General features: G+C 35.2%; 1 protein-coding gene and 1 non-coding gene across 5 annotated transcripts in view; one reads left to right on the forward strand and one right to left on the reverse strand.

The window, feature by feature from the left end:
* The window catches only part of TC2N (tandem C2 domains, nuclear), a 59,213-nt gene that overhangs the window by 22,470 nt on the left and 22,373 nt on the right, over window positions 1–14,370 (forward strand). For all 4 annotated transcript variants that reach the window (XM_036991693.2, XM_036991694.2, XM_036991695.2 and 1 more), the window contains exons 5-9: window positions 268–359; window positions 1,541–1,616; window positions 2,162–2,262; window positions 2,638–2,754; window positions 12,854–13,045. In XM_036991693.2, coding sequence (XP_036847588.2) covers window positions 268–359; window positions 1,541–1,616; window positions 2,162–2,262; window positions 2,638–2,754; window positions 12,854–13,045 — 578 coding nt within the window. The remainder of the gene's footprint in view (window positions 1–267; window positions 360–1,540; window positions 1,617–2,161; window positions 2,263–2,637; window positions 2,755–12,853; window positions 13,046–14,370) is intronic.
* On the reverse strand, window positions 11,065–11,170 carry LOC118967211 (U6 spliceosomal RNA). Its single transcript, XR_005054102.1, has one exon. It is a non-coding gene; the product is annotated as a U6 spliceosomal RNA (small nuclear RNA).

Consider the following 14,370-nt stretch of genomic DNA (forward strand, 5'->3'; position numbering starts at 1 on the left):
GCAAAAAGAATGAATATTCCCTGCTTTATATTTGATGTGGATGTGAAAATGTGTTGGTTGGTTTATGTTGTTTTGCAAATACAAAACAATAGTAAAATAATTGAAAAAAAGTTTTTTTAATATCATTAGAAGGCTTTATCTCAAGTAGATTTGTGTATAGTATTAATGATGTGTTACTATAGAGGTTTACTTCATGTAGTTAAGTAGAATTCCAGTGTTTCTTCTTCATTATAAAAAAATAAGTAATTTTCTTATGTTCCTTTGTAGTTTGTGATTTAAGGGCCAACAGACTTCCCAGTTCCCCTGGACTAAGCAGGTCTATGTTTGATCTTACAAGTTCATCTCAGCAGTTCATGCAGGTAACTTATTTATATAAATTTAATTATATGTGGTCATTTATTTTCAAACTAAAAATTCAAAACAATATGTTGCTTATCTTTTGTAGATTTATCTATTCTAACATCTGAAGAGTAAACACTTGACATTTCACATGTGCATTATTTTAGGAAGCTCTCAGTTGAATACTAAAGGATAGTAGTTTTTCTTTTTCTTTTTTTTTTTTTTAATGAATCTTGTATGTCTCAGTTGGTATCCACTCAGCTAATCTTAAGGCAAGTGGGATTTAAAATAGTATAGTTGAAAGTTCTTACTGATTTAACTTTCCTTATTGGACAGAACTACCTAATTAGCAAAAATTGGTATTTCTATTGAGATGTAGGGCTTTAATTACTCGTTAATATTAACACAGATCCTTGTTTTTGAAATAGATAATTTTTTGATGTTTAAAAAAATGTTTCTTTTTTTATACTAGTAATCTATTTAAAATTAGAAAATAGACTTAATCCAAGTAAAAAAAACATCTGTATTTCTATAACCAAGAATTAAAGCACTATGAATATATTGTTATATATACTTGTGAACTTTTTTCCATGCGAATGTATATACATATATTTTATTTAAATGGAAATGTATTCTAAACAATCGTTAATAATCCTCAACCAAGTTCATTTTTTTTCAGTTCATTATAGCACCAAGTGCATCAGAAATGTTCAGAGAGCTTGTTAAAATACAGATTGCCAGGGCTCACCCCCAGAGATTTCAATTCAGTAGCTTTGCACTGGGGCCTGAGTTTGTATTTCTGATAAATTCTAACAAGCTGACACTGCTGGTCCAGAGGGGCCGTGCTTTGAAAACTGCTGCTTTATGGATTTTAAGGTAACAGAGCACTTTCAAATACATTCTGATGCTTATTAGTACTTTCAAATCTGTATCAAAGCAATAATTTCTTCCTCCTAATTACAAAACCAAACTAAAAACAGCAGAGACTTTCCATATATTATCTAGTAAGTATTTACGATTTTTCTGATAAAATGCACAAAAAGCTTTTTCCCCTTTACTATCTGAAAGTAGGAAATTCTGGCCAGTAACACTTTCAAAACGGTTAGCATGCAGTTTGATAGTCGGTGGATGTTGGGGCATTCATTTCAGAATCCTTATAGTTTGATACGTTTATCTGACTAAAGAAAAATTTTATTTGTAGAGACATGATTCATTATCCAGCGTGCCCAGTAGTTCTTCTTCAAGGAAAAATTCTCAGGGGAGTAACAGAAGCCTGGGTAAGGATTAAAGTGTCCTATTTTTATATTCTTAAGGGAATTATTTCTACCCTGTACTGATTTGAATGTATATATGATAAGGTTAAAAAATTTGTAGATGATTATATCTATGTTGGTAGTGTTATTTGCATGAGAATGGTCAGATCAAATGGTCCATTTGTTAGTGTTCTGCATGAATGCATCTTTAAAAAAGTGAAGCAGTTAAGATCTTTTGTTTGTTTTAAAGTATGTTATTCAAGGAACTTCAAGAAGCACATGGTACTAAGTCCATATCAATGTTATTTGAAATATTTTTCTTAGTTTTAACTTAAATTCTTTAGGCTATAATTGGGTTACATTTTTAAGCCATGTACTTTTTGTAATTTATCTTCTCCCTAGCAGTTCAATAAAAACATTGAAATGGTATTTTTGTTTTATTAACTTTGCAACTTTAAAAAATAGTAATAGCATTTTTCTATTGTTCTTCAAATTGGATTGTATCAAAGCTTAATTGGATTATAAGGATTGCATAGCATTTCAAACATTTTTGTTCTTTTACAAATCAGATACAATCACTCTATCAGGAGATGAAAGAGATTTGGGGAGATTGAATGTGAAAGTGTTTTATAATTCTTCAGTAGAGCAGATCTGGATCACAGTTTTACAGGTAAGTTAATATAGTTAATACCAGTTTTTCTTACAAAAGTGAATATTTAAACATTAAAGCATCTACCATTGTTTTCTTCTGGGGAATGGGCCAGTACCTTCCTTGGAATTTAGGGTTCTATAGTATTTTTCAGAAAATAGTATTTATTAAAAATCTGTAGATATGATGGAAGCATATGTGTCTGTAACCTCAAGAAAGAAATTGATAGTCTAGATCATTAAACGTCAAGTTATTTTAATATTGATGAACAGGGAGTCTCAGTAGACTAAGGTTTACTTTTATAGTGTATTTGAGTCATTAACTCAAGAAACACATCAAATATTTGTATTGTCAGTGTCCTTTGTAAAATTCAAACTGTATTTTTAAATTTTTTAGTGCAGAGATTTTAGCTGGCCCTCTAGTTACGGAGACACTCCTACTATTTCTATAAAAGGAATACTAACATTGCCCAAACCAGTGCATTTCAGATCTTCAATCAAGGAAGGCTCTAATGTAAGTGGCTGTGTTTGATTTTCTTTTTATGTTTTCTCATATTTGTCATTTTAATCCACGTAAAGAAATGGAATAAGAACACATTTTATTTTTAGGCAACTACAAATTAATGTGCCCCTTGCTTTTTTTTTTAAGTTTTCGAACTTTACTTATTTCTTCTATTTACTTATTTATTTATTTATTAAAGTATCATTGATACACAATTTTATGATGGTTTCACATACACAACAGTGGTTCAGCATTCAACCATATTATCAAGTCCTCATCCCCTCCACGTGGTGACTATCAATGTAGTAAGATGTTAGAGTCATTAATTGTATTCTCCATGTATTGTGCCTGTGACCTACCTATACTGTGATTACGAATAATAGTGCCCCTAATTCCCTTCTCCCTCCCCAGCCACTCCCCTCTGGTAACCACTAGTCCCTTATCAGTGTCTATGAGTCTACTGCTATTTTGCTCCTTCTGTTTTGCTTTGTTTTTATACTCCATAAATGAGTGAAATCATTTGATGTTTGTCTTTCTCTGCCTGGGTTATTTCACTGAGCGTAATACTCTCCAGCTCCATCCATGTTGTTGCAAATGGCAGGGTTTCTTTTCTTTTTATGGCTGAATAATATTCCATTGTGGATATGTACCACATCTTCTTTACCCATTCATCTATTGATGGACACTCAGGTTGCTTCCATATCTTGGCTATTGTAAAATAGTGCAGCAATAAATATAGGGGTGCATATGTTGGATCAGGGATCTTGTTTTCTTTGGGTAAGTTCCTAGGAGTGGAATTACTGGGTCAAATGGTATTTCTATTTTTAGTTTTTCAAGGAACCTCCATATTGCTTTCCACAACAGTTGAATCAATATACATTCCCACAACAGTGTAGGATGCTCCATCTTTGCCAGCATTTGTTTCTTGTTTTTTGGATGTTGGCCATCCTAACTGGTGGGAGGTGATATTTCATTGTGGTTTTAATTTGCATTTCCTTGGTGATTAGCAATGTGGAGCATCTTTTCATGTGCCTATTGGCCATGCATATTTCTTCTTTGGAGAAATGTCTGTTCAGATCCTCTGCCCAATTTTTAGTCGGGTTATTTGTTTTTTGGGTGTTGAGGTGCATGAGTTCTTTATGTATTTTGGATGTTAATCCCTTATTGGATAAATCATTTACAAACATATTCTCCCATCTATAGGATGCCTTTTTTTTCTGCTTATGGTGTCCTTTGCTGTACAGAAGATTTTTAGTTTGATGTAGTCCCACTTACTCATTTTTGCTTTTGTTTCCCTTGCCCAAGGAGATGTGTTCAGGAAAAAGTTCCTCATGTTTATATTCAAGAGATTTTTGCCCATGTTTTTTAAGACTTTTATGGTTTCATGTCTTACATTCAGGTCTCTGATCCATTTTGAATTTACTTTTGTATGTGGAGTTAGGCAGTAATCCAGTTTTATACTCTTACATGTTCCTGTCCAGTTTTGCCAACACCAGCTGTTGAAGAGGCTGTCTTTTCCCCATTGTATATTCATGGCTCCTTTATTGTATATTAATTGACCTTATATGTATGGGTTTTTTATCTGAACCATCTGTTCTTTTCCATTGATGTATGGGTCTGTTCTTGTGCTAGTCAGTACTGAATTGTTTTGATTACTGTGGTTTTATAGTAGAGCTTAAAGTTAGGGAGCATAATCCCCCCAGCTTTGTTGTTCTTTCTCAGATTTGGATATTCAGGGTCTTTTTAGTACTATTTGTTCTAGTTCATTGAGGAAAGCAGTTGGTATTTTGTTAGGAATTTCATTGAATCTGTAGGTTGCTTTAGTCAGGATGGCCATTTTGGCTATATTAAATTCTCCCTATCTGTGAGCATGGAATAGATTTCCATTTATTGGTGTCTGCTTCAATTTCTCTTCTTTAATAGTTTTCAGAGTAAAGGTCTTTCAACTCCTTGGTTAAGTTTATTCCTAGGTTAAATTTTGTTCTTTTTGATATAATTATAAAGGAGTTGTTTTCCTGATTTCTTTTTCTGCTCATTTGTTGTTAGTATATACGAATGCAACAGATTTCTGTGTTTTAATTTTGTATTCTGCAACTTTGCTGAATTCAGTTATTAGTTCTAAAAGTTTTTTGGTGGAGTCTTTAGGGTTTTCTTAGAGGAAAAGCTTTCAGCTTTTTGCTGATGTTAGCTGTGGTTTTGTCATATATGTAATACCATGTCATCTAAATATTAATAGTTTAATTTCTTCCTTACCAATTTGGATGCCTTTTATCTCTTTGTGCTGTCTGATTTCCTTGGCTAGGACTTCCAGTACTGTGTTGAATAAAAGTGGTGAGAGTGGGCATCCTTATCTTGTTTCTGATCTTAGAGGAAAAGCTTTCAGCTTTTTGCTGATGTTAGCTGTGGTTTTGTCATATATGACCTTTATTATGTTGAGGTACGTATCTCTGTAACTCCAGGGGGAAGATGTGTTCCCAGCCTGGGGCAAATAAACCTTTGAAACTGAAATCAGTTAAAGGGAGAGATAAAGTAGGAGAAACCTGTTGACTACTTACAAGCAGTCATCTACTTCTGCTCACCCCCATCTCTTGGAACCCAGCTTCAAAAAGACCTCACCAAACCTCTCTGGTCCCCTTTGTAATCACCTATTGATATGTAGATGGACTATTCTCTCCACCCCTTGGAAACCCTTATCAATATGGAGATGTACTAAGGCCAGGCAAGAGATTCTAGAAATATTTCAATTTTACCCACACCTTTATACCCATTTTGTTATGAGTTTTTATCATGAATGATGTTGAATTTTATCAAATGCTTTCTTAGCATCTATGGAGATGATCATGTGGTTTTTGTCCTTCTTTTTGTTGGTGTGGTGGATGATGTTGATGGATTTTCGAATGTTGTACCATTCTTGCATCCCTGAGATGAATCCCACTTGATCATGATGGATGATTTTTTTGATGTATATTTGAATTCCATTTGCTAATATTTTGTTAAGGATTTTTGTATCTATGTTCATCAGTGGTATTGGTCTGTAATTTTTTTGTAGTGTCTTTGCTTGGTTTTGGTATTAAAGTGATGCTGGCCTCATATAATGAATTTGGAAGTATTCCCTTTTCTACTTTTTGGAAACATTAAGAAGTATGGGTATTAGGTTTTCTCTAAATGTTTGATAAAATTCAGCAGTGAAGCCATCTGGTCCAGAAGTTTCGTTCTTAGGTAGTTTTTTGATTACCAATTCAATTTCATTGCTGTTAATTTGTCTGTTCAGATTTTCTGTTTCTTCCTGGGTCAGTCTTGGAAGGTTGTATTTTTCTAGAAAGTTGTCCATTTCTTATAGGTTATTCAGTTTGTTAGCATTTAAGTTTTCATAGTATTCTCCAATAATTCTTTGTATTTCCATGGTGTCTGTAGTGATTTTTCCTTATTTCTGATTCTGTTTATGTGTGTACACTTTTTTTTTCTCTCTAAGTCTGGCTAGGGGGTTATGTATTTTGTTTATTTTCTCAAAGAACCAGCTCCTGGTTTCATTGATTCTTTCTATTGTTTTAGTCTTTTCAATTTTATTTCTGCTGTGATCTTTATTATGTCCCTCTTTTTACTAGACTTTGGGCATCATTTGTTCTTCTTTTTCTGTTTCTTTAATTATGAGTTTAGACTGTTTTTTTGGGATCGTGCTTGTTTCTTGAGATCAGGCTATATATTGATTGCTCTGTGCTGTTCTCTTAATACTGCCTTTGCCCCATCCCACAGGGTTTGGGCTGTTGAGTTGTTTTCATTTATCTCCATATATTGCTTGATCTCTGTTTTAATTTGGTCATTGATTCATTGATTATTTAGGAGCATGTTGTTAAGCCTCCATGTGTTTGTGGGCTTTTTTGTTTTCTTTGTGTAATTTATTTCTAGTTTCATACCATTGTGGTCTGAGGAGCTGCTTGATACAGTTTCAATCTTTTTTAATTTATTGAGGCTCTTTTTGTGGCCAACTGTGTGATCTGTTCTGGAAAATATTCCATGTGCAGTTGAGGAGAATGTCTATCCTGCTGCTTTTGGGTTGAGTGTTTTGTAGGTATCTCTGTTAGGTCCATCTGTTCTAATGTATTGTTTAGTGCCTCTGTTTCCTTATTTTCTGCCTGGTTGATCTGTTTTTTGGAGTGAGTGGTGTGTTGAAGTCTCCTAAAATGAATGTATTGCATTCTATTTCCTCCTTTAATTCTGTTGGTATTTGTTTCACATGTGTAGGTGTTCCTTTGTTGGGTGCATAGATATTTATAATCCTTATATCCTCTTGTTGGACTGACCCCTTTATCATTATGTAATTTCCTTCTTTGTTTCTTGTTACTTTCTTTGTTTTGAAGTCTAGTTTGTCTGATACAAGTACTGCAACATCTGCTTTTTTCTCCCTATTATTTGCATGAAATATCTTTTTTGCATCTCCACTTTTAGTCTGTGTATGTCTTTGGGTATGAAATGAGTCCCTTGTAGACAGCATATAGATAGGTCTTGTTTGTTTTTTTATCCATTCTCCCACTCAATGTCTTTTGATTGGTGCATTCAGTCCATTTACATTTAAGGTAATTATTGATAGATATGTACTTATTGCCATTGTAGGCTTTAGTTTGTTGTTACCAAAGTTGTGGTTCAAGGATAGCTTCCTTACTTATCTATCTAACAGTGTATCTTAAATTGCTGATTATTCTATTTCAAACAGTCTAAAGATCCTTTTTTGTTTTTCCCCTCTTCTCCTTGTTGCTTCTCACACTTGATATATTAGGTGTCATATTCTATGCTTTTTGTGGATCCCTTGACCAATTTTGTGAATGGTTGATTTAATTTCGTATTTTCTTGGTAATTGATTGTCTAGTACCTTTTACTGAGGGTTTGTTTTCTGTGGTCACAGCTATTTAGCCTGAGGAACATTTCCATGTAGAGCAGTCCCTTTAATACATCTTATAGGGCTGGCTTAGTGGTGGTGAATTCTTTCAACTTTTATTTATCTGAAAATTATTTAATCCCTGCTTCAAATTTGAACAATAATCTTGCTGAATAGAGAATTCTAGTTGGATGTTCTGTTTCATTACTTTAAATACATCATGCCACTCCCTTCCTGCCTGTAGGGTCTCTGCTGATAGCCTGATGGGGTTTCCTTATAAGTTATCTTTTTTCTCTCTCTGGCTGCTTTCAGTACTCTCTCCTTGTCCTTGATCTTTGCCATTTTAATTATTATATGTCTCGTTGTCTTCCTAGAGGTCCTTGTGTTGGGAGATCTCTGCACTTCTATGACCCGAGTGTTTTTCCTTCCCCAGATTTGGGAAGTTTTCAACAATTACCTCCTCAGAGAGTTTATCCCTTTGTCTCTCTCTTCTTCTTCTGGTACCCCTGTAATGTGAGTATTATTCTGTTTGGATTGGTCACACAACTCTCTGTTTATTCTTTCTTTCCTAGAGATCCTTTTTTCTCTGTTTTTCAGCCTCATTGTTTTCTTGCTCCCTAATTTCCAGATCACTTACAACTTCTTCAACGTGTGAAAGCCTGCTGTTATTCCCTCCATTTTGTTTTTCATTTCATATACTGTATTCTTCATCTCTGAGTGACTTCTTTGGAGGTCTTCTTTTTTTTGAGGTCCTCCTTGAGGTCTTGGATATTTTTCTGTAGATCCATGAACATGTTTATGACTTTTACTTTGAAGTGTTTATCAAGAAGATTGGTGATTTCTGTCTCACTCAGCCCTCTTTCTGGTGTTTTTTCTTGTAGTTTTGTTTGGACCAAATTGTTCTGCCTCTTCATTTTTTTTTTTAGTGTTTCTTATGGAATAATAGCTTTGTGAAGGAGGCGCTCTCTAATGCCTAGAAGTTTGATTTCCTGTGTGGGAGCCCCAGCTATTGGCATGCAATGGGGGGGGGGCACCTTACTGGCTTGTACTGATCTGATTTCAGGTGGGCTATGTGGGCCATCAGCTGGTCATGTGAGAAGGGAGAATACTCAGGGCTGTGCCCCTGGAGTGGCTGTGGGCAGAGCTGCCCTCCACCTGGCCTGTGGCAATGGTGGGGGCTAGCAGACCGGCACCTGCCAGGAGGAAGGAGCTCTTGGGGCTGGCTCCTGCAGTACTTCCCCAGCTGGCCTGAAACTGGGCCGGGAAAGCTGAGAGGGTCTTCCTCTGCCTTCCTGGCTGCAATGCCTGTCTCCACTACCGGGTCAACTGGGCCATGTGTGCAGGGAGGAGCCTCGGTGCTGCACTGCTGGAGCTGCCAGGGGTGGAGCCCCCGCCCCCCCCCCCACCCCCGGCCTGCTGCAATGGCAGGAGCCATAGGTGCCTGCTGGGAGGAAGTAGCTCCTGGGGCTGGCTCCCACAGACAGTTCCTTGGCAGACGGGGAGGAGAAGGCTTGGAGGGTCTCCTGCCTATCCAAGAGCAAAGTTTGGTTTCACTGCTAGCTAGCAGGCTGCGCACCACAGGGAGGGGCCTTGAGGCTGCAGTGTCAGCAAGGGGGATGGAGCATCTGAAGCTCCTGAGAGTTCCTAACTGGTTCGGCTGAGGGTGGACTGGGAAGGTATTGTCCACCTGCCCTTTCTCCTGAGCAGAGAGCCCTGTGTAACACTTGCTGCTGGAAAGTCTTTCCGACTGCCCACTTTGCTTTTGTCTCAGGGGGCTGGTAGAGCATGCCTGTTCTCCACAACAGGCTGGAATCTCAGCCTCCCTGAGGGTTCCCCCTGTCTCTGTTGTCCAGCCCCACTAATCACCAGAGCGCCTTGTAATGTGGGTTTCATGTTTCCGGAGCACATCTCCAGGGCCAGATGTTCAGCCGTCCTGAGCTCCTACTCCCTCCCCTTTCCATTTGTCTTCCTCCTGCCTGTGGGCTGGGGTGGGGAAAGGGCTTGGGTCCCAATGGAGAGTGGCTTTGCCACTTTACCCTTTTCTGTGAGGTATTCTCTTTTTCCCCAGATGTAGGTAATCAGTTCTGGAGTCTTCAGGTTGTTTTCAGGTTTAGTTGTATTTGCTGTATTTTCATGTTCTATATGAATTTGGGAGGTCGTTTCTGCCTTGCCTTCTTTATTTACACTGCCGTCTTTTTCCCTACCCTTGCTTTTTAAAGCCAATTTTGAGCCTCAAAAATATTTGATATTTTTTTGTCAAATATGAGATGTATTTAAAAAGATCTTAATCTCTAAAATACATAGAAGAAGAACATTATCTAAGAAAACTGTTTCAATATTTTAATCCTTTTCTCCCTACCTCACTTTAACTTTGAGAAATAATTACATGATTACAATTAATTTCTTTTAAATACTTCCAGTTATTATGAATAGAAGGCTTATCCTGAGTTCGCTTTCATAGATTCTGTATTTCACATTAATTTAAATAGTATCTTTTTGTCTTGTGATACGGTTTGAATGGCTGATGTTTTTTCATGCAAAAGGTTTCTTCTACAAGAGCATATCATTTAAAAATGAAGTAGTTCAGATGACTAATAAATATGAAAAAAATTTACTCTCACTGGTTTAGTCATAGAAATACAAATTTAAATAATATATTGCTTTCCCTTCTAATAAGAAACATTTTGTTTATTAAACTGAGGGAAAATTATAAGTACTCTTGAACATAGCACTTTCTGGAAATTATTTTGAAAACAGTACACATCAAAACCTTAAAATATTTATACTTTTTAACATACTATTTCTACTTGGAATCTTCTCCATGAAATAATCCAAAATACAAACAAAAATATAGAGAAATAATTATTGGCAGTTTTATTCACAGGCAAAAAGTTGGAAATTATCAAAATGTCTCATATAGAGGAATTGTTGAGAAAACTCATGGTATACTATGTGTATTAGTTTCCTAGGGTTGCTATAATGAAGTCTCACAAACTGGGTGGTTAGAATAACAAAAATCTATCTCTCACGGTTTTGGAGAGAGTCTGGAATCCAGGTGTCAGCAGTGTTGGTTCCTTCTGTGAGGGAAAAATTGTTCCTTGTCTCTCCCATACGTGGTGATGGTCAGTGGTCCTTATTAGTCCTTGGATTCGTTCTGAGTTTTTACTTCCATCTTCACAGGGCATTCTTCATGTGTCTTTGTGTCTTTATATCTTTTTATAAGGATACCCATCTTATTGGATTAGGGGTCCAACCTACTCCAGTATGACTTCATCTTAATGTCACTGTATCTTCAATGACCCTATTTCCAAATAAGATCACATTCTGAGTTACTGGGAGTTAAGTCTTGAACATACCTATTTTTGAGTGATGCAATTCAAACCATGACCATATGTGATAGAATGCTAGGCAGCTATGAAAAATAATGTTTAGGAAGAGTTTTTTTTTTTTTAAATATGGAATGCTTCACGAATTTGCATGTCATCCTTGTGCAGGGGCCATGCTAATCTCTGTATATCGTTCCAATTTTAGTATATGTGCTGCCGACGTGAGCACAGAAGAGTTTTTAAGGTTATGGAAAAATGTTTTTCATAAGTGAAAAGGCAGTAATCAAAATTGATATATATATATATATATGTATATATTAGTATCTCAGTTTTTGAAAATAGGTATTTTAGAAAGTCAAGATGACACTCACAGGTGAATACTTCTTGAAGTAAACAGTTTCACTTTTTGGTTTTCAAATAAAACTAAGTTAACTTCAGAGAAGTTAGGAAAAAGTGTTTTTATTAAAACTTACATGGCGTCTTACTTTTTAAATTTATTCTCATTTATCAAGATGTTTAGGAGACTTCTGTTGTGGCAAAGTGGGAAGCAAACTGGCACACTTGCTTCACTTGTAAGCTCATTGCATCTGAATTTAAAAATTAAACACTTTTTTGTATATTATTTTATTGATGTGATGCTATGGCTTGAGACTCTGAAAGAAAAAGATAGCTTCTGTGGTTGGGAGTCTCATACACACAATTCTGACTACACAGACATAAGCATTACAATAAAAGTGAAAATTTGGACACAATATCTAAAATATCGGTGTTAGTTGCCCATATATCTTGTCTTTTCAAAAGGCAAAAAAAAAAGCTTCGTTGACTATTCTTCAGTTAAAACAAAATTTATTTATTTATTGTTTTGGTATCGTTAATGTACAGTTACTAGACTCCCCCTATTATCAAGTCCCCCCAACATACCCCATTACAGTCATGTCCATCAGCATAGTAAGATGCTATAGAATCATTACTGTCTTCTCTGTATATACTGCCTTTCCCGTGTCCCCCCCTGCTACATTATGTGTGCTAATCTTAATGCCCCTTTTTCCCCCTTATCCTTCCCTTCCCACCCATCATCCCCAGTCCCTTTCTCTTTGGTAACTATTAGTCCATTCTTGGGTTCTGTGAGTCTGCTGCTGTAAAACAAAATTTTTTAAGGCAAAAGCTTTTCAGAAGGATGCACTGAAAAAGGAAGTGTGTAGCAAAAAATGATCTGGTGTCAGGAAGATATTAGCCCATGGTGAGCTGAGGTTTTAAAGACATTCAAGGTAACAAAAAGAGCATTTGAAAACATGGAAGGCACTGACTTGCTGCCTGACACAGATGCTTATGAGAAGGGGTAGGACCTTAAACTCATATATTCCTTATGGAGTAGAGTGATTTTCAGATTGTAAAGATGTACCAGACATCACCAGAAGACAAATTGAAGCCCAAGATAGATGGGAAGAACATTAAACAAAGGATAGTTCCTTTAAAGAAATAATTCAAATCTCTTAATAAGGACAAACTGGATTTTGGGTACTGAGAGAGCTTGCATGAGATTTTTGATCCACTTTTATTAACAGTTGAAGAAGTGTGGTGCTTAGGAAAGATGCCCCAAAGCCAGATTGTAAACAACCTGATTTTCAAAACAGCAAAAAACTATGTTCTGGTGAACTTGGTGCTTATATTGACCTTAATTTCTGACTAAGTAATTAAATGGATGGTATGTGAACCCAGGATAAATTCTGGAAAAACAAGTTATGGCCATTCTCATTTTCCTTTACATTAAATATTTTTTTTATTGTAAAAAAAATTAGATCTGCTTTTCTTAGATTATAAAATGTTATTTCACTTGGCTAACATTGGCATATCACCCTTTTTTGAGTCCTTTTGTACATATATTTTATATTTTCTTGTTTTTTTTTTTTAGACCATTGAATTTATGGAAACTTTTGTGTTTGCTATTAAACTCCAAAGTCTACAAACTGTAAGACTTGTATTTAAGATTCAAACCCAGACTCCTAAGAAGAAAACCATTGGAGAATGCTCACTATCACTCAGAACTCTTAGCACACAGGAAACGGATTATTCTTTGGATGTAACACCACCTTCAAAAATATCTGTAAGTGATAGTATATAATATTAAACGTGGATGAGTTTTTGTCTGTTGAAGTATAACTTGAACACTAGAATATATTCTAAAACAGTAGAGGATCAGGAAGCTCTCAAGCAATAATAAGAGTAATAAAATGTCATTGTTTTATAATACTTTTAAAATAATTGATAAAAGATTATCAGAGCCCATTTTCTTTCTTCATTGGAAAATAATCTTAGGGTTACCTTTCTAGTACATTTTTTGTTAATGTTCCATACTTCAAGGAAAAATAACCCTGAAGTATAAATAATTTCAAATTATTAATTAGTTTTTAGCTTTTTTGATTTTTTTAGTAGCTGATAACTTAGGAAAAGCAAGAAAGAATCATAAACTCCAAACTCAATCAGATTGCCTTGAAACAGGTCAGGAAAGTTGTTTAAATGATGAGTAAGCTATATGTCCATAAATTGAGTAGAATGGAGGTTCTTCGAGCTGATATTTTTTGTGAAGAACTTGATTTCATCTGTAGTGATGTGTGACTGGTTTTTAAAACTTGTTATTTGCTTCTCTCAACTAGAACACTGTCTTTAAATTGTTTTAGAAATCCTTAATAATTTAATTATATAGTTTCTATGTCAGGATAACATTTATTATAAACTTATATAGGATTTATATTTTAAAATACATACTTTCAGAAATATTTAAGGTGACTTGAAGTAGTTCTTAACCCTGGCTACACATTACAGTCACATCGGGAGCTTTTGAAAAATGCCCACAGCTAAACCATTTAAAACAGAGTATTTTAGGGAGTGGGCCAGAGGCATCTGTAGTTTTCAAAAGCTGCCCAGGTGATTCTAATGTGTAGCCTGGCCTGTGAATCACTGAATTGGAGGGGAAATTAGGAATTAAAAAATAAAAATGAAGGATTACTATAATGAGTCATAAATAAATTTGATATATTATTGATCATATGTAAATTTTATAATTATTTCTTGGTCATTATTTTCTGTGTCTATTCCCAATGTATTTTCTTTATAGCATTTTTGCAGTTTAGGATTATTTAAGTTCCTTGTTTTAAACAAAACAAAATTAGGCTTGAGCTTCTATCTGTTTTCTTAATATTTTACTGTGCTCTTAGTAAAGGCCTATCATATTCTTGGCATTAAATATTAACATGTAGATAGATAGGAAAGAAGGAATGATGAATGAAAACATGCTAAATTTAGATTATTGTTATTTTCTGTTTATAAATGTAGCAAATTTGCTTTTAACTGACAGGAGCTTGTCACTTGCTTGTAAAACTAGATTAGGAGACAGTTAGTGGCAACCATATTTCACAGAAGGTACACATA

The sequence above is a fragment of the Manis javanica genome, chromosome 8, assembly GCF_040802235.1.
Source record: "Manis javanica isolate MJ-LG chromosome 8, MJ_LKY, whole genome shotgun sequence".
Classification (NCBI taxonomy): Eukaryota; Metazoa; Chordata; class Mammalia; order Pholidota; family Manidae; genus Manis; species Manis javanica.